Here is a 22,787-nt window from a genome sequence, read left to right as displayed (position 1 = left end):
TTCCCACTGACCACCAATGTAAGGAACATTCTTCCCACTGATCACCAATGTAAGGAACATTCTTCTCACTGATCACCAATGTAAGGAACATTCTTCCCACTGACCACCAATGTAAGGAACATTCTTCTCACTGATCACCAATGTAAGGAACATTCTTCTCACTGATCACCAATGTAAGGAACATTCTTCTCACTGATCACCAATGTAAGGAACATTCTTCTCACTGATCACCAATGTAAGGAACATTCTTCTCACTGATCACCAATGTAAGGAACATTCTTCTCACTGATCACCAATGTAAGGAACATTCTTCCCACTGATCACCAATGTAAGGAACATTCTTCTCACTGATCACCAATGTAAGGAACATTCTTCTCACTGATCACCAATGTAAGGAACATTCTTCCCACTGATCACCAATGTAAGGAACATTCTTCTCACTGATCACCAATGTAAGGAACATTCTTCTCACTGATCACCAATGTAAGGAACATTCTTCCCACTGATCACCAATGTAAGGAACATTCTTCTCACTGATCACCAATGTAAGGAACATTCTTCTCACTGATCACCAATGTAAGGAACATTCTTCCCACTGATCACCAATGTAAGGAACATTCTTCCCACTGATCACCAATGTAAGGAACATTCTTCCCACTGATCACCAATGTAAGGAACATTCTTCCCACTGATCACCAATATAAGGAGAATTCTTCTCACTGATCACCAATGTAAGGAACATTCTTCTCACTGATCACCAATGTAAGGAACATTCTTCTCACTGATCACCAATGTAAGGAACATTCTTCCCACTGATCACCAATGTAAGGAACATTCTTCTCACTGATCACCAATGTAAGGAACATTCTTCTCACTGATCACCAATGTAAGGAACATTCTTCCCACTGATCACCAATGTAAGGAACATTCTTCTCACTGATCACCAATGTAAGGAACATTCTTCTCACTGATCACCAATGTAAGGAACATTCTTCCCACTGATCACCAATGTAAGGAACATTCTTCTCACTGATCACCAATGTAAGGAACATTCTTCTCACTGATCACCAATGTAAGGAACATTCTTCCCACTGATCACCAATGTAAGGAACATTCTTCCCACTGATCACCAATGTAAGGAACATTCTTCCCACTGATCACCAATGTAAGGAACATTCTTCCCACTGATCACCAATGTAAGGAACATTCTTCCCACTGATCACCAATGTAAGGAACATTCTTCCCACTGATCACCAATATAAGGAGAATTCTTCTCACTGATCACCAATGTAAGGAACATTCTTCTCACTGATCACCAATGTAAGGAACATTCTTCTCACTGATCACCAATGTAAGGAACATTCTTCTCACTGATCACCAATGTAAGGAACATTCTTCTCACCGATCACCAATGTAAGGAACATTCTTCTCACTGATCACCAATGTAAGGAACATTCTTCTCACTGATCACCAATGTAAGGAACATTCTTCTCACTGATCACCAATGTAAGGAACATTCTTCCCACTGATCACCAATGTAAGAAACATTCTTCCCACTGATCACCAATGTAAGGAACATTCCTCTCACTGATCACCAATGTAAGGAACATTCTTCTCACTGATCACCAATGTAAGGAACATTCTTCCCACTGATCACCAATGTAAGGAACATTCTTCTCACTGATCACCAATGTAAGGAACATTCTTCTCACTGATCACCAATGTAAGGAACATTCTTCCCACTGATCACCAATGTAAGGAACATTCTTCTCACTGATCACCAATGTAAGGAACATTCTTCCCACTGATCACCAATGTAAGGAACATTCTTCCCACTGATCACCAATGTAAGAAACATTCTTCCCACTGATCACCAATGTAAGGAACATTCTTCTCACTGATCACCAATGTAAGGAACATTCTTCTCACTGATCACCAATGTAAGGAACGTTCTTCCCACTGATCACCAATGTAAGGAACATTCTTCTCACTGATCACCAATGTAAGGAACATTCTTCTCACTGATCACCAATGTAAGGAACATTCTTCTCACTGATCACCAATGTAAGGAACATTCTTCTCACTGATCACCAATGTAAGGAACATTCTTCCCACTGATCACCAATGTAAGGAACGTTCTTCCCACTGATCACCAATGTAAGGAACGTTCTTCCCACTGATCACCAATGTAAGGAACGTTCTTCCCACTGATCACCAATGTAAGGAACATTCTTCTCACTGATCACCAATGTAAGGAACATTCTTCTCACTGATCACCAATGTAAGGAACATTCTTCTCACTGATCACCAATGTAAGGAACATTCTTCTCACTGATCACCAATGTAAGGGACATTCTTCTCACTGATCACCAATGTAAGGAACATTCTTCCCACTGATCACCAATGTAAGGAACATTCTTCTCACTGATCACCAATGTAAGGAACATTCTTCCCACTGATCACCAATGTAAGGAACATTCTTCCCACTGATCACCAATGTAAGGAACGTTCTTCCCACTGATCACCAATGTAAGGAACGTTCTTCCCACTGATCACCAATGTAAGGAACGTTCTTCCCACTGATCACCAATGTAAGGAACGTTCTTCCCACTGATCACCAATGTAAGGAACATTCTTCTCACTGATCACCAATGTAAGGAACATTCTTCTCACCGATCACCAATGTAAGGAACATTCTTCCCACTGATCACCAATGTAAGGAACATTCTTCTCACTGATCACCAATGTAAGGAACATTCTTCCCACTGATCCCCAATGTAAGGAACATTCTTCTCACTGATCACCAATGTAAGGAACATTCTTCTCACTGATCACCAATGTAAGGAACGTTCTTCCCACTGATCACCAATGTAAGGAACATTCTTCCCACTGATCACCAATGAGTTTATTTTAGTAGGGGGTTCCCTAAGACCTGAAAATTATATTACGACCATGTCTGGGGTAAGAAGGTTGAGAAAATCTTTATTAATTCATTCACAGAAGAATTTGCTCATCATTAAATATAAGAGATTCATTTTTGTAATCTCAGAACACTTTATAAGATTGACGGACCTCCAGACTTCCTAATACCTCATTGTAGAACGAGGAGACTAACAGCCTCCATTCATTACAACAAGCCATTCCAGGGACCCGAAGAACAAGAACTTCTTCCAACAACCTCTCTCTGCTAAGTCAGAGAAAACCCGATATTATATAAAGAACCTTTGCTACCAGTCAGTGGCTGCATTTGTTTTTTTTTTTTCCCTGCAGTACTTTTTTTTCCACCACCAGGTGTTCTCAGTCTAATGGCCAGCTTCATCTAACCCACTTCTTCCATGCCCAGGTCATCCTGGCTCCACCCCCAGCCTGTGACAGTGAAGGAGAAGCAGCACAGTGATGAGCTCATCCCCTCTGTGACTCTGCCCTCTCCTCCTATCAGCATGCTTCTTGTCAGCAAGTGAACGTATTGGCTCCTGGCGCTGATTCTCTCCCTTTCAGTCTGAGCTCTGCTGTACAAGAGGACAATACCAGGTCACATTGAGGTACTTACATTGCTTGTAATAAAAAAAAAATGCACATTTAATGACATGATAATGATTAGAGAGACATTTAGTTGTGTCTTCGGTATCCACCGGGCTGTTCTGCATTTGGCAAGTTACGGAGTTGGAGGTCTACACAAGAAAGCGGCAGTCCTGCCTGACAGCCTGTCACCGGCGCTCCGCGTTCTGCCGCCGAACGAAGCACAACGTCTTCATTTCAGTGGAGACGTGACAGGGTGACAGGCGGGGTGGATACAGAGAAATACGCCAAGAAAACATCACATAGTAAAGGAATTTTAATTGGAATGCAGAATGTTCAATGAACGCCCTTCAGATTGTACAACCTGACAGAGGAGCCTCTGATTCCTCCATCACAGAGGGAGACGCTCACTGAAGTCTAAGGAAACCCAAATACCGACTTTCAGTGTCTTCACCATCATTCCTCAGTGTAAATGGTTTATCTAAACACCTTATCTGTCACTATCAGAGTGCCTCCTTACACAGGGGGCAAGTCCTGGGGAAAAAAGTGTGGGAACTCCCACCCAAGATCCCCTCCCCCCACCAAAAAAAAAATGATACGCTCATACGCACGAACACTTCAAAAGTGGTATTTTTCATCCAATTTTCGTATTGTGTGAATGAAGCTTAACTGTTAGTACATAAAAAAAAAAAACAATCCTCAATAAACATAAATACGGCAATTCTCTGAATAATCAGCATTCATTCCATTGTGCTTCCATGTAATGTGACCATCATGTTCTGATCTTTATTGGGAATGTTATTTTGTATATAGAGTGTTTATGTGGTGAGTTTACACTTTTCATTGAACAGAGTTTGGATAACACAGGGTTAAACGGAAAGGTGATAAATGAAGTGCACATTATCTGGACAGAATGCTTGGGGAGATAGTGATGTGTTCCTGCTTAGGAGATGTATGTTAGCTTGGGGGGGGCTGCAAACTCTGCAGGGGCTCCAACACACACTCGCTGCTATTCCAACCCTTCACATATTTCCACATAAACTTCCCTCCTGGCATTAAACTTTGCCAGGTATTGTGCCCAGCTTACCACCCCAAACTGATGTTCCTCCCTAAGCTCACCTCTCTCCCTGCATGTCCTGTGAGCAGAATAGCTGTGCTCCTCCTCTGGGGTCTCTCATCATATGGTACTGAAGATAGAGGAGGGGGGGATTCAGCGGGACGCACAGAGCAAGTATGCAGGAGACTGGGGGGGGGGGGGGGGGAGAGATGAGGAGACAGAAAATCAGGAGTTGGCAGCGGGGAGGAGCATCACGAGAGGTCTGACTAAATACAATCTCTTAGCAGCAGGGACTCGAACTACCCGTCAGATAGCTGTGATTTACAGGTAGATCGAAGAGGAAGCTGTCATGGGGCCCCCTACTGGCAATGCCTGAATGGTCAGGTGTGCAGCACTTACTATTGCGAGCTGTGTCGTGGCTGCTGGTATAGCACCTGCCACACAGCTCACATACTTCAAAGTCTTGCAGGACACGGCTGCTAACGGGAACTGAGTTCCTGTTGTGGAAAAAGTACAGGAACTCCGTTCCCATGCGTTCCTGCAGGACTTGAGCCCTGTCTTTACATCAGAGTCCCTATCATAGTGCCCCTTTACATCAGGTGTCCCCATCATAGTGCCTCCTTACATCAGAGTCCCTAACATAGTGCCCCCTTACATCAGGTGTCCCCATCATAGTGCCCCCTTATATCAGATGACCCTATCATTGTGCCCCTTACATCAGCGTCCCCATCATAGTGTCCCCTTACATCAGGTATCCCTATCATAGTGCCCCCTTACATCAGGTGCCACCATCATATTGCCCCTTTACTTCAGGTGTCCCTATCATAGTCCCCCCTTACATCAGGTGTCCCCATCATAGTGCCCCTTTACTTCAGGTGTCCCCATCATAGTGCCCCTTACTTCAGGTTTCCCTATCATAGTCCCCTCTTACATCAGGTGTCCCTATCTGAGTGCCCCCCTACATCAGAGTTCCCATCATAGTGCCCCCTTACATCAGGTGCCACCATCATATTGTCCCTTTACTTCAGGTGTCCCTATCATAGTCCCCCCTTACATCAGGTGTCCCCATCATAGTGCCCCTTTACTTCAGGTGTCCCCATCATAGTGCCCCTTACTTCAGGTGTCCCTATCATAGTCCCCCCTTACATCAGGTTTCCCTATCTGAGTGCCCCTTACATTAGAGTTCCCATCATAGTGCCCCTTACATCAGAGTTCCTATCAGAGTCACCACTTAAATCAGGTGACCCTATCATAGTCTCCCCTTACATCAGGTGTCCCTATCTGAATGCCCCCCTACATCAGACTCCCCATCATAGTGCCCCCTTACATCAGGGGTCCCTATCATAGTGCCCCCTTACATCAGGCGTCCCTATCTGAGTGCCCCTTATATTAGAGCCTCCATCATAGTGCCCCTTACTTCAGTTGTCCCTATCATAGTGCCCCTTTACATCCGGTGTCCCTATCATAGTTTTCCCTTACATCAGGTGTCCCCATCATAGTGCCCCCTTACTTCAGGTGTCCCCATCATAGTGCCCCCTTACTTCAGGTGTCCCTATCATAGTCCCCCCTTTACATCAGGTGTCCCTATAAGAGTGCCCCCCTACATCAGAGTCCCCATCATAGTGCCTCTTACATCAGAGTCCCTATCAGGAGTCACGGCTTAAATCAGGTGTCCCTATCATAGTCCCCCCTTACATCAGGTGTCCCTATCTGAGTGCCCCCTACATCAGAGTCCCCATCATAGTGCCCCCTTAATCAGGTGTCCCTATCTGAGTGCCCCTTATATCAGAGCCTCCATCATAATGCCCCCTTACATCAGGTGTCCCTATCATAGTGCCCCCTTACATCAGAGTCCCCATCATAGTGCCCCCTTACTTCAGTTGTCCCCATCATAGTGTCCCCTTACTTCAGGTGTCCCTATCTGAGTGTCCCTTACATTAACTGTCCCCATCATACTTCCCCCTTACATCAGGTGTCCCCATCATAAGGATGAGCTGAACACCCCCTGGTTCAGTTTACAACAGAACATGCGAACAGACCAAAAATTTGTGCGAACACCGTTAAAGTCTATGGGACAGAAAATGTGAAAAATCAGGAGTGCTCATAAAAGGCTTATATGCAAGTTATTGCCATAAAAAGTGTTTGGGGACCCGGGTCCTTCCCATGGGGTCATGTATCAATGCAAAAAAAGTTTTTAAAATTGAAGTTTTTTCAGGGGGATTGATTTTAATGATGCTTAAAGTGAAACAATAAAAATGAAATATTCCTGTAAATGTTGTGCCTTTGTCCCTTTAGTCTGCCTGTAAAGTAGCGCATCTTTCCTGTGTTTAGAACAGTACCACAGCAAAATTACATTTCCAAAGGAAAAAATGTCATTTAAAATTGCTTGCGGTTACAATGAATTGTCGGATCATCCGGGTAATAGACATAAAAAATAATTTTAAAAAAACAGCGTGGGTTTCCCCCCAGTCCATACCAGGCCCTTCAGGTCTCGTATGGATATTAAGGGGGACTCCACGCCAAAATTTTAAAAACAAATGACGTGGGGGTCACCCCCAAAATCCATACCTGACCCATTTCTGAGCACGCAACCTGACAGGCCTCAGGAAAAGGGGGGGGGGGACGAGAGAGTGCTCTCCTCTCCTGAACCATACCAGGCCACATGCCCTCAACATAGGGGAGGGTACTTTGGGGTCCCCATGTGTGCAATGTACAGAGTGCTGGGGCCAGTAGTGTGCAATGTACAGATTACAGGGGTCAGAAGTGTGTAATGTACAGAATACAGTGGTGAGGAGTGTGTAATATACAGAGTACAGGGGTCAGGAGTGTGTATTGTATAGAGTGCAAGGGTCAGGAGTGTGTAATGTACAGAGCGCAAGGGTCAGGAGTGTGTAATGTACAGAGTACAGAGGTCAGGAGTGTGTAATGTACAGAGTACAGAGGTCAGGAGTGTGTAATGTACAGAGTACAGGGGTGAGGAGTGTGTAATGTACAGAGTACATGGGTCAGGAGTGTGTAATGTACAGAGTACAGGGGTCAGGAGTGTGTAATGTACAGAGTACAGGGGTCAGGAATGTATAATGTACAGAGCACAGGGGTGAGGGGTGTGTAATGTACAGAGTACATGGGTCAGGAGTGTGTAATGTACAGAGTACAGGGGTGAGGAGTGTGTAATGTACAGAGTACAGGGGTGAGGAGTGTGTAATGTACAGAGTACATGGGTCAGGAGTGTATAATGTACAGAGTACAGGGGTCAGGAGTGTGTAATGTACAGAGTACAGGGGTCAGGAATGTATAATGTACAGAGCACAGGGGTGAGGGGTGTGTAATGTACAGAGTACATGGGTCAGGAGTGTGTAATGTACAGAGTACAGGGGTGAGGAGTGTGTAATGTACAGAGTACAGGGGTGAGGAGTGTGTAATGTACAGAGTACATGGGTCAGGAGTGTATAATGTACAGAGTACAGGGGTCAGGAGTGTGTAATGTACAGAGTACAGGGGTCAGGAGTGTGTAATGTACAGAGTACAGAGGTCAGGAGTGTGTAATGTACAGTGTACAGGGGTCAGAAGTGTAATGTACAGAGTACAGGGGTCAGGGGTGTATAAGTGCAAACTGAGGGGATGAGGATTGTATGTTTGTATGTGAGTATACTGCAGGCATCTGGCTGTCGGTGTGTCTAATTAACAGTTTTCCCCTCATGTGATTCCATGCTGCGCCTGTCTCCCACCTGCAAACATTATGCTTAAGGCAGCTGCCCCCCCCCCCCCCCCACTGCTATTGTGATGTGTTACATTGTATGTGTTACATTGTATGTGTTACATTGTGATGTGTTACATTGTATGTGTTACATTGTATGTGTTACATTGTGATGTGTTACATTGTATATGTTGGCAGACAGTAATATAGTAAACTACATCCTAGAAATAGGAGTGTTACTGGCGCGTTCCTCGCAGTGATATGATGGCGGATGTGACAGGGTGGAGTGACGGACGGGGCTGTCAATGTAAATCCAGGAATGCGCGGTTCATTGTCAGCACACACAAGTACTCATCCGAATCTATTCTACCTGATATGTCATGATTTCAGTCACTTCAATCTGAACTCCATCTGTCACTTCAGCCTTACACAGTTGTAGCGGCTCCCCCTTCTGGACTAAAATCACTTTCTCTGATTTCACTGCACACTGTGAGCTTCTCACACTGTGCATTAGAAGCTGCAGCAAGTCAAAAAGAGCCCCGCCCCCCTGCCACATTTCCTGGCTGGAGGACACGCACCATCATCCAACCCTTTCCTCCCCCAGCCTGACTGTCCTTATCCCACCCAATGCCGGAACAAGACCATCTAGAGCACAGGGAACACCTACCAAACTGCCCCCCACCCTCCCCCAAGATGGATGAGCATCATGCATGTTTACCCCCTAAGCATAATTCCCCCTCCTCCCAGTACAAATCTGCCCCGCCCTCTCAAATCCCCACTGCCAGCACTAATCTGTGCCCCCCCCCATCCCTCCTTCAAGCTCAAGTCCTCTCTTTCACCAAACCTTCCCATCACAACCCCCCCCCCCCCCCATAAAAAAAACCTCCTAGCACAAATCCTCTAACCCTCAAGTCCCCGTCCTAGTACAAACCCCCCCAACATAAAAAAAATCCCCTCTTAGCACAAATCCTCTCCTCTCAAATTTCCCCTCCAAGAACAAATTCTCTCCCTCCCACTTCTAACCCCCCCCCCTCCTAGCACAAATCCTCTCTCCCCACTCCCATTTCCCCCCTCCTAGCACAAATCCTCTAACCCTCAAGTCCCCATCCTAGTACAAATCCCCCCAACATAAAAAAATGCCCTCTTAGCCAAATCCTCTCCCCTCAAATTTCCCCTCCAAGAACAAATTCTCTCCCTCCCACTTCTAATCCCCGCTCCTAGCAGAAATCCTCTCTCCCCACTCCCATTTCCCCCCTCCTAGCACAAACCCCCCCCCCAAAAAAAATGTTTCCCCTCCTAGCATAATTTTTCTCCTCCCTCTACTATATCATCTCTTCTAGCACAACCCCCCATCCTATCAAAAATCCTTTCCCCCACTTCCATTTCCCCCTCCTAGCCCAAATCCCCCCCCTCTCCTTCAAATTTTCCCCACCAAACACAAATCCTCTCCCTCTCACTCCTACTACCCCCTCCTAGCCCAGATCCTCTCTCCCCACTCCCATTTATCCCCTCCTAACACAAATACCCCACCCCCCCAAAAAAATTCCCCTCCTAGCACAATTTTCCTTCTCCCTCTACCATATCTCTTCTAGCACAACCCCCCCCCCCCCAATTCCCCATCCTATCACAAATTCTTTCTTCACACTCCCATCCCCCCCCCCTTCCAGAAAAAAAAATTCCTTTCCTAGCACAAATCCTTTACCCCTCAAATTTCCCCTCCGAGCACAAATCCTCTACACCTCAAATTTCCCCTCCGAGCACAAATCCTCTCCCCCACACTCCCATTCCCCCCTGCTAGCACAAATCTCCCCCAAAAAATGATTCCCCCTCGTACCACAATTTCCCTTCTCCCTCTACCATATCACCTCTTCTAGCACAAACCCCCAAATCTCCCATCTAGCACAAATCCTCTCTCCCCACTCCCGTTTTCCCCCTCCTAGCACAAATCCCCCCCCCCAAAAAAATTCCCTTGCACAAATTCTCTACCCCTCAAATTTCCCCTCCGAACACAAACCCTCCCCCCTGCTAGCACAACCCACCCCCCCCAAAAAAACCCCTATCTTCTAGCACAAACCCCTCAAATTCTCCCCCTTAGCACAAATCCTCTTTCCCCATTACCGGTCCCAACACAAATCCCCCCAAATCATAATTCCTAGCACCCCCCCCCCCCCCAATACAAAATTTCCCCTAGAATAATTCATATCCTCTGCCATCCTCCAACTTCCCCCCTCTCAACACAAATCCCCCTCCCATCTCCCCGCGGTGCCCCCCACCTCATATGATACCACAGTGCCCAGGGCAGCCGTCATTCCTGCCCACCCCATGTCCCAGCCCCGCCCCTTCTACTCATTGGATTTCAGTCCTTTCCATCGCAGAGGCTCGGCGTCACGTGTCTTTTGGCTGAGGTTCGGCAGCATGACGGAGACAAAGGTTCACATTCAATGTGGGGGAAGTTTGAGGCAGATGTCGGCCATAGCTGTAGCCCGGCTCAGGGTCAGAACGCGGATCCTACTTTTCAATGTGGTTGGGTGACAAGTCCGAGTCCTTCATAGTGTTTGGGGTGACTTATCCGCAAGCAATGGGACAAATGAGGGTTTGCAGGTGGAACGCAAAAAAGAAATGTACACATTCCAAGTGTGAAAGTCTACTTCATTGCATACAATAATTCAACGCGTTTCAGGAATTTAAACACTTCATCGGGGCCAGTGGGAAATTGTAACTGTTGTAAGCAGTACTGACACCCCGAGGGCAGTTATAGTGCATTGGGGGGTGGGGGGGGGGGTCAGTCAGTGCCCTGGACATAGACATACGTGTAGTGGGGATCGCCTAGTAAAAACAATGATTTTACTCAGACATTCATTGATGGCATTTACTTTTACCCCCTTCCTGCCCAGACCAATTTTCAGCTTTCAGCGTTGTCACACTTTGCGTGAAAATTGTGCAGTCATGCAACACTATACCCAAACCAAATTATTATAATTTTTTTGGAGACAGAGCTATATTTTGAAGTTATTTGATCACCACTGGGGGGGTTACATTTTTGCTAAAAAAACAAAAAAAGATCGAAAATTTTGAAAAAAAGTCTTAGTTTCTGTAATTTTTTTAAATAAGTAATTTTTCTCCTTCACTGATGGGCACTGATAGGCTTCACTGATGAGGCAGAATTGGCGATCACTGATAGGATGCACTGATGAGACGGCATTAATGAGGAGGCAGCACCAATGGGCACTGATATGCAGCACTGATGAGCACTGATGGATGGCACTGATAGGTGGCATGGATAGGCAGCACTGATTGTTGGCACTGATAGGCACTGATGGGCACTGAAAGACATCACTGATGGGCACCGATAGGTGTCACTGATGGGTGGCACTAATAGATGGCACTGATAGGTGGCACTTATGGGCACTGATGGGTGGCACTGATAGACAGGTACTGATGGGAACTGATAGGCAGCACTGATGGGCACTAATAGGTGTCACTGATGGGTGGCACTGATAGGCGGCACTTATGGGCACTGATATGCAGCACTGATGAGCACTGATGGATGGCACTGATAGATGGCACTGATAGGCGGCATGGATAGGCAGCACTGATTGTTGGCACTGATAGGCACTGAAAGACATCACTGATGGGCACTGATAGGTGTCACTGATGGGTGGCACTAATAGAGGGCACTGATAGGTGGCACTTATGGGCACTGATGGGTGGCACTGATAGACAGGTACTGATGGGAACTGATAGGCAGCACTGATGGGCACTAATAGGTGTCACTGATGGGTGGCACTGATAGGCGGCACTTATGGGCACTGATATGCAGCATGGATAGGCAGCACTGATGTGCACTGATTGACGGCACTGATGGGTGGCACTGATAGATAGGCACTGATGGGCTGCACTGATGAGGCAGCATTGGCGGTCATTGATAGGCTGCACTGATGAGACGGCATTAATTAAGAGGCACTAATTTGCACCACCAATGGTACTGATAGGCGGTACTGATAGATGGCACTGATAGGCAGCATGGATAGTCAGCACTGATGGGCGGCACTGATAGATAGGCACTGATGGGCACTGAAAGGCATCACTGATGGGCACTCATAGGCATCACTGATAGGCACTGATGGGCACTGAAGGGCATCACTGATAGGCACTGATTGGTGGCACTGATGGGCACTGATATGCGGCATGGTTAGGCAGCACTGATGGTTGGCACTGATGAGCACTGACTGTCATCACTGCTGGGCACTGTTAGGGTTGCAGTGATAATCAGTGCCCTGATTATCTGTGCAGATCTCCCCTGTGAGGGAATGTCGCTGACCAGCTTTTCTCTCCTCACTCTCTGTCAATGTGAGGAGAGGAATGCTGATAACTGGCATTTCCTTGCGTACCTGTGATCAGCTGTGATTGGACACAGCTGATCACATGGGTAAATGCCTCATCATTGGCTCTTTACCGGAATTGGTAATGCGCCATGTCCCAGGGACAGAACGCAGCGCCGATCAATTCATGCCCTCTTGGGGGGCGCACATGCCCTGCAAGAGAGGGAGATCGTCATATGAAGTCATATGACGTCCTCCTAGAACGAGAGAGACACGACCCTCCCATCCTTTGACAATAGGGCAGGCGGGAGGCGGTTAAACTTGAAGGTCAGATACAGCCAGCATGTAGGCAGGTGCAGTTTGCTAGTTTGCCATTAGGTGGCTCTGTGCCAGAATATTGCCTAGTTACAGCAGACAGTGCCATCAGGTGCTAGACCCCTTTCAGGTAGAGCCCTTCAGTAGTGATGCCATTGGGTGAGGCAACATTCATATATACAGGCAGGTCAGTGTAATGGTCAGTGTGTCAGGCTGGTGAGTTTAGTGGTCAGCATTGATGGGCATTGGTAAACCAGGCAGCAACCAGCAAGTGAGCTTACCCCCCCGCCACACAACCCCACCGCCCAGCCAAAAAACCCAGCGCCACTATTTTTCACTCAACGAATACATGTTTATTTTAACAGTTTTTGTCAATTTAAAATAAGGTAAAAAAAAAAATAGACAGATACTTAAGATCCAACCAAACTGGCCAATGGAAACACCATGGGAGCTGATGGATAATATTTTTCTTATCTATTTAAATCCATAATCTGCCATACATGGCAACACATTGGCCCTAATCTGCGTCTTCAGTGTATGCGACTTCTATATTAACGCTGCAAGTTAATCAGGATGATGAACAGACAAATGTAGACTAATAGAACTAATATCTTCTAGAAAACCTTCGGCTGCAATTCAGTTTTCAGGCGGATTTGCTGCGGGGAGACTTGATCTCCGAGTCTTTATTCTGGCCGGGGGAAGCCGCCGGCATCGCGGTTCCGCGGCCTGACATGATGATGGATTTATTATTACAGTAACAGAATTATTTTTTGCGTTTTTTTTTTTTTTTCCCATAAAATATTATCTTTACGATCGCAGACAATTAGAAGAGAAAAATAACTACATCCCACATGCAAATAAAAGGCAGTAGTAGAGATTATGGAGCCGCTCCTCCCTGCGCCTAAAAGGAAGAAGATCCGGACTTATTATAATAAGTAAACTCTGAGGAAGAAGAATTATGATCAGACAGGAAAGTGGGATCATCTTATACAATAAGGAGCTGCTGTAATCACTAAATATCACCATTTCACAGGTTCTTCTTCTTCACTTACAAAGCAGTAAAAAATAATATGAGCAGCACTGTGTCTTAGTGGTTAGCACCAGATGAACTTTCAGGACTGGAGTCCTGGGTTCAAATCCCGGCCAGGATCTGCGTTGTGTGCTTGTGTGGGTTTATTTGGCTCCTGTCCAAATCGGCACTACCCTGTTTCCCCTAAAATAAGACCTAGCGTGATTGTCGACGATGGCTGCAATATAAGCCCTACCCCCCAAATAAGCCCTGGTTAAAGTCCTTCTATGTCTTATTCTCAGGGTAGGGCTTATTTTTGGGGAAAGAGGATTGGGTTTATTTGGGGGGTAGGGCTTATATTGCAGCCATCGTCGACAATCACGCTAGGTCTTATTTTAGGGGAAACAGGGTAGTATGTATATGAGATATAGGAGATAGGGACCTTAGATCAGCATTTCTCAACCAGGGTGCTGCGGCACCCCGGGGAGCCTTCTGGCCTCATCAAGGGTGCTGTGTCTTATCTTATATTTTTGCATTCCGTGCATTTCTATACTGTAGATGGGCTGGCCAAGGACTCTGATGGGAAAGTGGTGGGCTGAGGACTCTGATGTGAAGGTGGGGGACTGGGGACTCTGATGTGAACGGGAGGACTGAAGACTCTGATTTAAAAGGGCTGACTGAGGACTCTGATGTGAAAGTGGGGGACTGAGGACTCTGATGTGAAAGTGGGGGACTGAGGACTCTGATGTGAAGGGGAGGACTGAGGACACTGATTTGGAAGGGGGGGCCAAGGACTCTTATGTAAAATAAGGGGTGTTAAGGACTCTGATGTGAAAGGGAGGGGATGGGGGGGTGAGGTTGCAAATGGGGTACTCTGATGTGAAAGGATGAACTCTGAAAAGATGAAGGAACCCCAATTTAGACTGGGTGCTATGATTATTGGTGTTAGTGGGAGGAAAAGTGCCCCATAATTGGTACCAGTGAGTGGAATAGAGCCTCATCATTTGTATCAGTGGGAGGAATAATGCCCCATCATTGGTATCAGTGGGATGAATAATGCCCCATCATTGGTATCAGTGGGAGGAATAGTGCCCCATCATTGGTATCAGTGGCAGGAATAGTGCCCCATCATTGGTGTACAGTGCCCTGTTGTTGATGTTAGTGAGAGGATTAGCGTCTCATTGTTGTGTCAGTGAGAGGATCAGTACCCCATTGTTGGTGTCAGTGGGAGAAATAGTGCCCCATCATTGGTGTCAGTGGGAGGAATAGTGCCCCATAATTGGTACCAATGAGTGAAATAGAGCCTCATCATTTGTGCCATTGGGAGGAATAGTGCTCCATCATTGCTGTCAGTGGGAGAATAGTGCCCCATCATTTGTGTCAGTGGGAGGAATAGTGCCCCATTGTTGGTGTCAGTGGGAGGAATAGTGCCCCATCATTTATGTCAGTGGGAGGAATAGTGCCCCATTGTTGGTGTCAGTGGGAGGAATAGTGCCCCATCATTTATGTCAGTGGGAGGAATAGTGCCCCATTGTTGGTGTGAGTGGGAGGAATAGTGCCCCATCATTGGTATCAGTGGGATGAATAATGCCCCATCATTGGTTTCAGTGGAAGGAATAGTGCCCCATCATTGGTATCAGTGGGAGGAATAGTGCCCCATCATTGGTATAAGTGGGAGGAATAGTGCCCCTTCATTGGTGTCAGTGGGAGGAATAGTGCCCCATCATTGGTGTCAGTGGGAGGAATAGTGCCCCATCATTGGTGTCAGTGGGAGGAATAGTGCCCCATCATTGGTGTCCAGTGCCCTGTTGTTGGTGTTAGTGAGAGGATTAGCATCTCATTGTTGTGTCAGTGAGAGGACCAGTACCCCATTGTTGGTGTCAGTGGGAGGAATAGTGCCCCTTCATTGGTATCAGTGGGAGGAATAGTGCCCCTTCATTGGTATCAGTGGGAGGAATAGTGCCCCATCATTGGTGTCAGTGGGAGGAATAGTGCCCCATCATTGGTGTCAGTGGGAGGAATAGTGCCCCATCATTGGTGTCAGTGGGAGGAATAGTGCCCCATCATTGGTGTCAGTGGGAGAAATAGTGCCCCATCATTGGTGTCAGTGGGAGGAATAGTGCCCCATCATTGGTATCAGTGGGAGGAATAGTGCCCCTTAATTGGTGTCAGTGGGAGGAATAGTGCCCCATCATTGGTGTCAGTGGGAGGAATAGTGCCCCATCATTGGTGTCAGTGGGAGGAATAGTGCCCCATCATTGGTGTCCAGTGCCCTGTTGTTGGTGTTAGTGAGAGGATTAGCATCTCATTGTTGTGTCAGTGAGAGGACCAGTACCCCATTGTTGGTGTCAGTGAGAGAAATAGTGCCCCGTCTTTGGTGTCAGTGGGAGGAATAGAGCCCCATCATTGGTGTCAGTGGGAGGAATAGTGCCCCATCATTGGTGTCAGTGGGAGGAATAGTGCCCCATCATTGGTGTCAGTGGGAGGAATAGTGCCCCATCATTGGTGTCAGTGGAAGGAATAGTGCCCCGTCATTGGTGTCAGTGGGAGAAATAGTGCCCCATCATTGGTGTCAGTGGAAGGAATAGTGCCCCGTCATTGGTGTCAGTGGAAGGAATAGTGCCCCGTCATTGGTGTCAGTGGGAGGAATAGTGCCCCATCATTGGTGTCAGTGGAAGGAATAGTGCCCTAAATCAGTGGGGTAAAAGTCCCCCGGGGGCTGGATGAAGTCAAGAAAAGGGCCACACCTGGCCTGCAGTAATACGGAGAGCTCTGCCGTAGATCAGTGGTCGCCAACTTATGAGGTATTGGGACCCTCAGCTGTGGCCCCCGACATCACCAAATTGCTTTAGTCTCTTCTCACCATCACTGTCTTGTTGGGTCTGAAGCCCCCCTCCATAGAGGAGCCGCGGTTTGTGTAAATTTGGACGACATTTGCGCTCTACACCCGACTCTCTGGACGGGCGTCCGGCTGTTGGGGCGTCGGGGAATGCTCAGCATTGCTCTGCCCATCGTCCTAAAATGAGGAACAATCGTATTTCGGGGGGGGGGGGGGGATATGTGTCGGAACGAGAGACACCTGAGGACTTCATGTTCCAGGAAGACGACACAAAGATGAATAGAAACACTTGTAAAATGTATCAAAGACATTGCGGAACGCGCGGCACTCCGGAGACAATGTAACAATTTCTCGGTAAATTCTCCTCTTTACTATAAAAGCTACAAATTGCTGCAATTGAGAAATAATTGGCACAAAAGAGAAACGAAAAAAAAAAAAAAGATGAAATTTACAGAAAAACAGATCGGGGGTTGGGGTTGTGCGCAGCGTGAAATTTGGGGCTTCTCTGGGGTGGCTGAGGATTGGTGGAAGTGAGAATTGTGGGGATTGGTGGAAGTGATGCACACGGGAGGGATGGAGGAGAGGAGTGGGAAGAAGAGGCGCTGAGTGCGGGCAGATGGATTTCTGTTACACAGATGCCCACGTAAACAGCACATTGTTCAGCTTGTTGGTTGAAGGTTTTCTATGCACTGCACAGGACAAAGACCCCCGCGCATTGACAGCTGCAAAGGGGTCACTCTCAAAGGCGGCGCAAGGCATTCTGGGAAAAACGTACAGCAGAGCCTGGGGATCAGTGTGGGAGTGAACAGGAAATAATCGCAAACTGCACGTCTTCTATTTATTCCATTGCTGGACTGGAGCCAATTCACAGCAACAGTACAAAAATATCCCTGCACTGCGATATTAATATATATATATATACACTATATTACCAAAAGTATTGGGACACCTGCCTTTACACGCACATGAACATGAACGTGAACATTATTGGCATCCCAGTCTTCAATATTGAGTTGGCCCTTTGCAGCTATAACAGCTTCACCTCTTCTGGGAAGACCGTCCACAAGGTTTAGGAGATGTGTCTATGGGAATGATTGACCGTTCTTCCAGAAGCGCATTTGTGAGGTCAGGCACTGATGTTGGATGGGAAGGCCTGGCTCACAGTCTCCGCTCTACTTCATCCCATAGGTGTTCTATCAGGTTGAGGTCAGGACTTTGTGCAGGCCAGTCAAGTTCCTCCACCCCAAACTCACTCATCCGTGTCTTTATGGATCTTGCTTTGTGCATTTGGTGGAGGGGGCGTTATGGTGTGGGGTTGTTTTTCAGTGGTTGGGTTTGGCCCCTTATGCCGCGTACACACGATCAAACAATCCGGGGGAAAAGTCCGACAAACTCAAGTCCGCCAAACAATCCCCCCCGTGTGTAGCCTCCGGCATACTTTTTTGACCCGACAGTACGGCGGACTTAGAATTTCGGTTTGCACAAAAATTTGCACGCCGTACTCGCATTTCGGCGGACAATCCGCCCGTGTGTGTGCCAGTCCGCCGTACTTTTGAAATGAGCGGACTTTTCCCGCCTGGAGAAAAGTCCGCTCATTTCGAGCGGGTCTCCAGGTAGGCGGGGCCCGCGAAGGAGACGTCGCTGGCCCCGCCGCCTGGTATGGACTTAAAGGGGAACCCCCAACACTGAAAAAAATCGGTGTGGGGGTCCCCCCAAGTCCACAACAGACCCTTGTCCGAGCACACTACCCGGCCGGCCAGGAAAGGGGGGCGAGCGAGCGCCCCCCCTCCTGAGCCGTACCAGGCCGCGTGCCCTCAACATGGGGGGTGCCTTGGGGAAGGGGGGGGCGCGCGGCCCCCCCACCCCAAAGCACCTTGTCCCCATGTTGATGAGGACAAGGGCCTCTTCCCGACAACCCTGGCCGTTGGTTGTCGGGGTCTGCGGGCGGGGGGCTTATCGGAATCCGGGAGCCCCCTTTAATAAGGGGGCCCCCGGATACCGGCCCCCCACCCTATGTGAATGAGTATGGGGTACAATGTACCCCTACCCATTCACCTGTAAAATAAAAGTACAAAAAAAAACACAACACACGAGATAAAATACTTTATTGCACAGCTCCAGGGGTCTTCCGTCTTCGGGGGTCTTCTCGCCGGACTCCTCCGCTATCTTCTTGTAGCTCTTTTGCTAGCGGAGGAGTCCGGCTTTCTTCCTCGCCGCCGGCCTCTTTTTCCGACTTCGGGGGTCTTGTCCCCCTCTTCTGTTCTTCTGCCGGGCCACCGCGCCTTCTTATAGCTCTTTTACAGGCGGTGGCCCGGTCTTCTGTCGCCGCCGCCTTCCGTTCTTCTTCTTCTTCTTCTTCTTCTCCAGGAGATGTTGCCTCGACGATCTCTCCGGCCGCAATGCCAGGGACGTGCTGCGCTGCCACTTATATAGGGACAAGGGGCGGTGCCACATGGCTTTATGTCACATGGGTTGGTGTCACATGGTGACCCCGCCCCCTTACGATGTCACAGTCCCCATGTGACATCAACCCATGTGACCAACCCATGTGACATAAAGCCATGTGACACCGCCCCTTGTCCCTATATAAGTGACAGCGCAGCGCGTCCCTGGCATTGCGGCCGGAGAGATCGTCGAGTCAACATCTCCTGGAGAAGAAGAAGAAGAATAACGGAAGGCGGCGGCGGCGACAGAAGACCTGGCCACCGCCTGTAAAAGAGCTATAAGAAGGCGCGGTGGCCCGGCAGAAGAACCGAAGAGGGGGACAAGACCCCCAAAGTCGGAAGAAGAGGCCGCGGCGACGAAGAAGAATGCCGGGCTCCTACGCTAGTAAAAGAGCTACAAGAAGATAGCGGAGGAGTCCGGCGAGAAGACCCCCGAAGACGGAAGACCCCCCGGAGCTGTGCAATAAAGTATTTTATCTCGTGTGTTGTGTCTTTTTTTTGTACTTTTATTTTACAGGTGAATGGGTAGGGGTACATTGTACCCCATACTCATTCACATAGGGTGGGGGGCCGGTATCCGGGGGCCCCCTTATTAAAGGGGGCTCCCGGATTCCGATAAGCCCCCCGCCCGCAGACCCCGACAACCAACGGCCAGGGTTGTCGGGCAGAGGCCCTTGTCCTCATCAACATGGGGACAAGGTGCTTTGGGGTGGGGGGGCCGCGCGGCCCCCCTTTCCCAAGGCACCCCCCATGTTGAGGGCACGCGGCCTGGTACGGCTCAGGGGGGGGGGGCGCTCGCTCGCCCCCCCTTTCCTGGCTGGCCGGGTAGCGTGCTCGGACAAGGGTCTGTTGTGGACTTGGGGGGGACCCCTACGCCGATTTTTTTTGGCGTTGGGGTTCCCCTTTAAGTCCATACCAGGCGGCGGGGCCAGCGACATCTCCTTCGCGGGCCCCGCCTACCTGGAGACGCGCTCGAAATGAGCGGACTTTCCTCCGGGCGGGAAAAGTCCGCTCATTTCAAAAGTACGGCGGACTGGCATACACACGGCCGGATTGTCCGCCGAAATGCGAGTCCGGCGGGAAGATTGGAGTGCAAAACTACTTTCTAAGTCCGCCGTACTTTCGGGTCAAAAAAGTATGCCGGGGGCTACACAAGGGGGGGATTGTTTGGCGGACTTGAGTTTGCCGGACTTTTCCACCGGATTGTTTGATCGTGTGTACGCGGCATAATTGATTGATTGTAATCTGTAGTTTTCACAAAAAATATTTCCTGGTGATCCTGCATTGGTCAGGTTTACTCTCTCCCAGTTTTTCCCCTGCATTGTCACCCTTTCCCACTGATCACCAATGTAAGGAACATTCTTCTCACTGATCACCAATGTAAGGAACATTCTTCTCACTGATCACCAATGTAAGGAACATTCTTCCCACTGATCACCAATGTAAGGAACATTCTTCCCACTGATCACCAATGTAAGGAACATTCTTCTCACTGATCACCAATGTAAGGAACATTCTTCTCACTGATCACCAATGTAAGGAACATTCTTGTCACTGATCACCAATGTAAGGAACATTCTTCTCACTGATCACCAATGTAAGGAACATTCTTCCCACTGATCACCAATGTAAGGAACATTCTTCCCACTGATCACCAATGTAAGGAACATTCTTCCCACTGATCACCAATGTAAGGAACATTCTTCTCACTGATCACCAATGTAAGGAACATTCTTCCCACTGACCACCAATGTAAGGAACATTCTTCTCACTAATCACCAATGTAAGGGATATTCTTCCCACTGATCACCAATGTAAGGAACATTCTTCTCACTGATCACCAATGTAAGGGATATTCTTCCCACTGATCACCAATGTAAGGAACATTCTTCTCACTGATCACCAATGTAAGGAACATTCTTCCCACTGATCACCAATGTAAGGGATATTCTTCCCACTGATCACCAATGTAAGGGACATTCTTCTCACTGATCACCAATGTAAGGAACATTCTTCTCACTAATCACCAATGTAAGGAACATTCTTCCCACTGATCACCAATGTAAGGAACATTCTTCCCACTGACCACCAATGTAAGGAACATTCTTCTCACTGATCACCAATGTAAGGAACATTCTTCCCACTGATCACCAATGTAAGGAACATTCTTCCCACTGATCACCAATGTAAGGAACATTCTTCTCACTGATCACCAATGTAAGGAACATTCTTCTCACTGATCACCAATGTAAGGAACATTCTTCTCACTGATCACCAATGTAAGGAACGTTCTTCTCACTGACCACCAATGTAAGGAACATTCTTCTCACTGACCACCAATGTAACGGGCTTTCTTCTCACTGACCATTAGACTAATATATCATGAGTTGTAGATATTTATCCTTTTTAACAAGGGTTTCCTGAGATTGGAATGTTATTTTAAGGGTTCCTCTGTGATGAAAAGGCTGAGAAAGGCTGATATAGGGGCTTTTAGGTGGCGGCTGCCTGGCTTGCATGGCTCTTGTAAAACTCTTGAAACAATAAATCATAAACACAGAAAAGATACAAAGGTTGCAGCCTAGATATTTCGACAGTATCCAATAAAAATCGAACGTGTTTCTCGGTTTCTTATCTATAAGTCTGATTTTTTTTTTTGCTTCTTTGAAAACTCAAGACACATAATACCAATAGCTGGACCTTCTTCTCTAATTTTTGAGCCCTGATGAAGGAGACTCTTTCAGAACCTGAAACAAGTTGGATTTTTTTTTATTGGATACTGTGATTAATAAATTGGGGAGGTACCAACATTTCTCCAACTGTTATCCAGAACTACAAGGGAACCAAAGAGTATTTAACCGGTGATCTTCTTTTCTGTAATGTCTGACACCAATCTCTTCTTTTCTCCATCCAGAACAGAAATATAGGAAATGTTCTCCATCGCCCTCTCATGTCTCCTGGATTCTTGGATTTTCTGCCTTTCATTTCTGGGAAGCTTCTTTATTCTCCAGTTCTGACTCATCACTGATCACCCCGACCCCGATCTTCCAAGCTGCTAGTTTCAGACTTTCAACAGGTTCTACCAGATGGCTAACATCTTCTGGAGGACGCTCTTCTGGCTCCCTGTGATCGCCGTGGATAAGAGCGGCAAGATTCCTCGGCCGGAGATCCGCATTGAAGGGGATTTGGTTATTGGGGGTCTCTTCCCGGTCCATGAGAAAGGAGGACCTGGCTCGGAGTGTGGCCGCATGAATGAGCACCGTGGACTGCAGAGACTGGAAGCCATGCTGTTTGCTGTGGATGCCATTAACAGGGACCCACAAATCCTCCCAGGGCTTCAGCTGGGGGCCCATATACTGGACACATGTTCTAAAGACACGTATGCTCTGGAGCAAGCCTTGGAGTTGGTACGAGGATCTCTGACCCGGGGCGATGGACCTCAGTACCTGTGTCCAGATGGATCATATGCTATACATGGGGAGACCCTTACAGCCATCAGTGGGGTGATTGGAGGATCTTACAGTGATGTGTCCATACAGGTAGGATACAAGTGACTTTATATTTAAGGTTGAGCTCCTGATGTATTAA

At 47.7% G+C, this 22,787-nt stretch overlaps 1 protein-coding gene across 2 annotated transcripts in view; it reads left to right on the top strand.

Annotated features, from left to right (window-relative positions):
• Positions 1–22,787, top strand: part of GRM2 (glutamate metabotropic receptor 2) — a 71,961-nt gene that overhangs the window by 15,703 nt on the left and 33,471 nt on the right. For both annotated transcript variants that reach the window (XM_077451496.1, XM_077451497.1), the window contains exon 2: positions 22,114–22,738. In XM_077451496.1, the coding sequence (XP_077307622.1) occupies positions 22,286–22,738 (453 nt within the window). In that variant the 5' untranslated portion in view covers positions 22,114–22,285. The remainder of the gene's footprint in view (positions 1–22,113; positions 22,739–22,787) is intronic.

This window comes from Lithobates pipiens, unplaced genomic scaffold, assembly GCF_037356315.1.
Source record: "Lithobates pipiens isolate NorthernLeopardFrog02 unplaced genomic scaffold, aLitPip1_a1.2 Scaffold_23, whole genome shotgun sequence".
Classification (NCBI taxonomy): Eukaryota; Metazoa; Chordata; class Amphibia; order Anura; family Ranidae; genus Lithobates; species Lithobates pipiens.
This window is presented reverse-complemented; position numbering and strand designations above follow the sequence as displayed.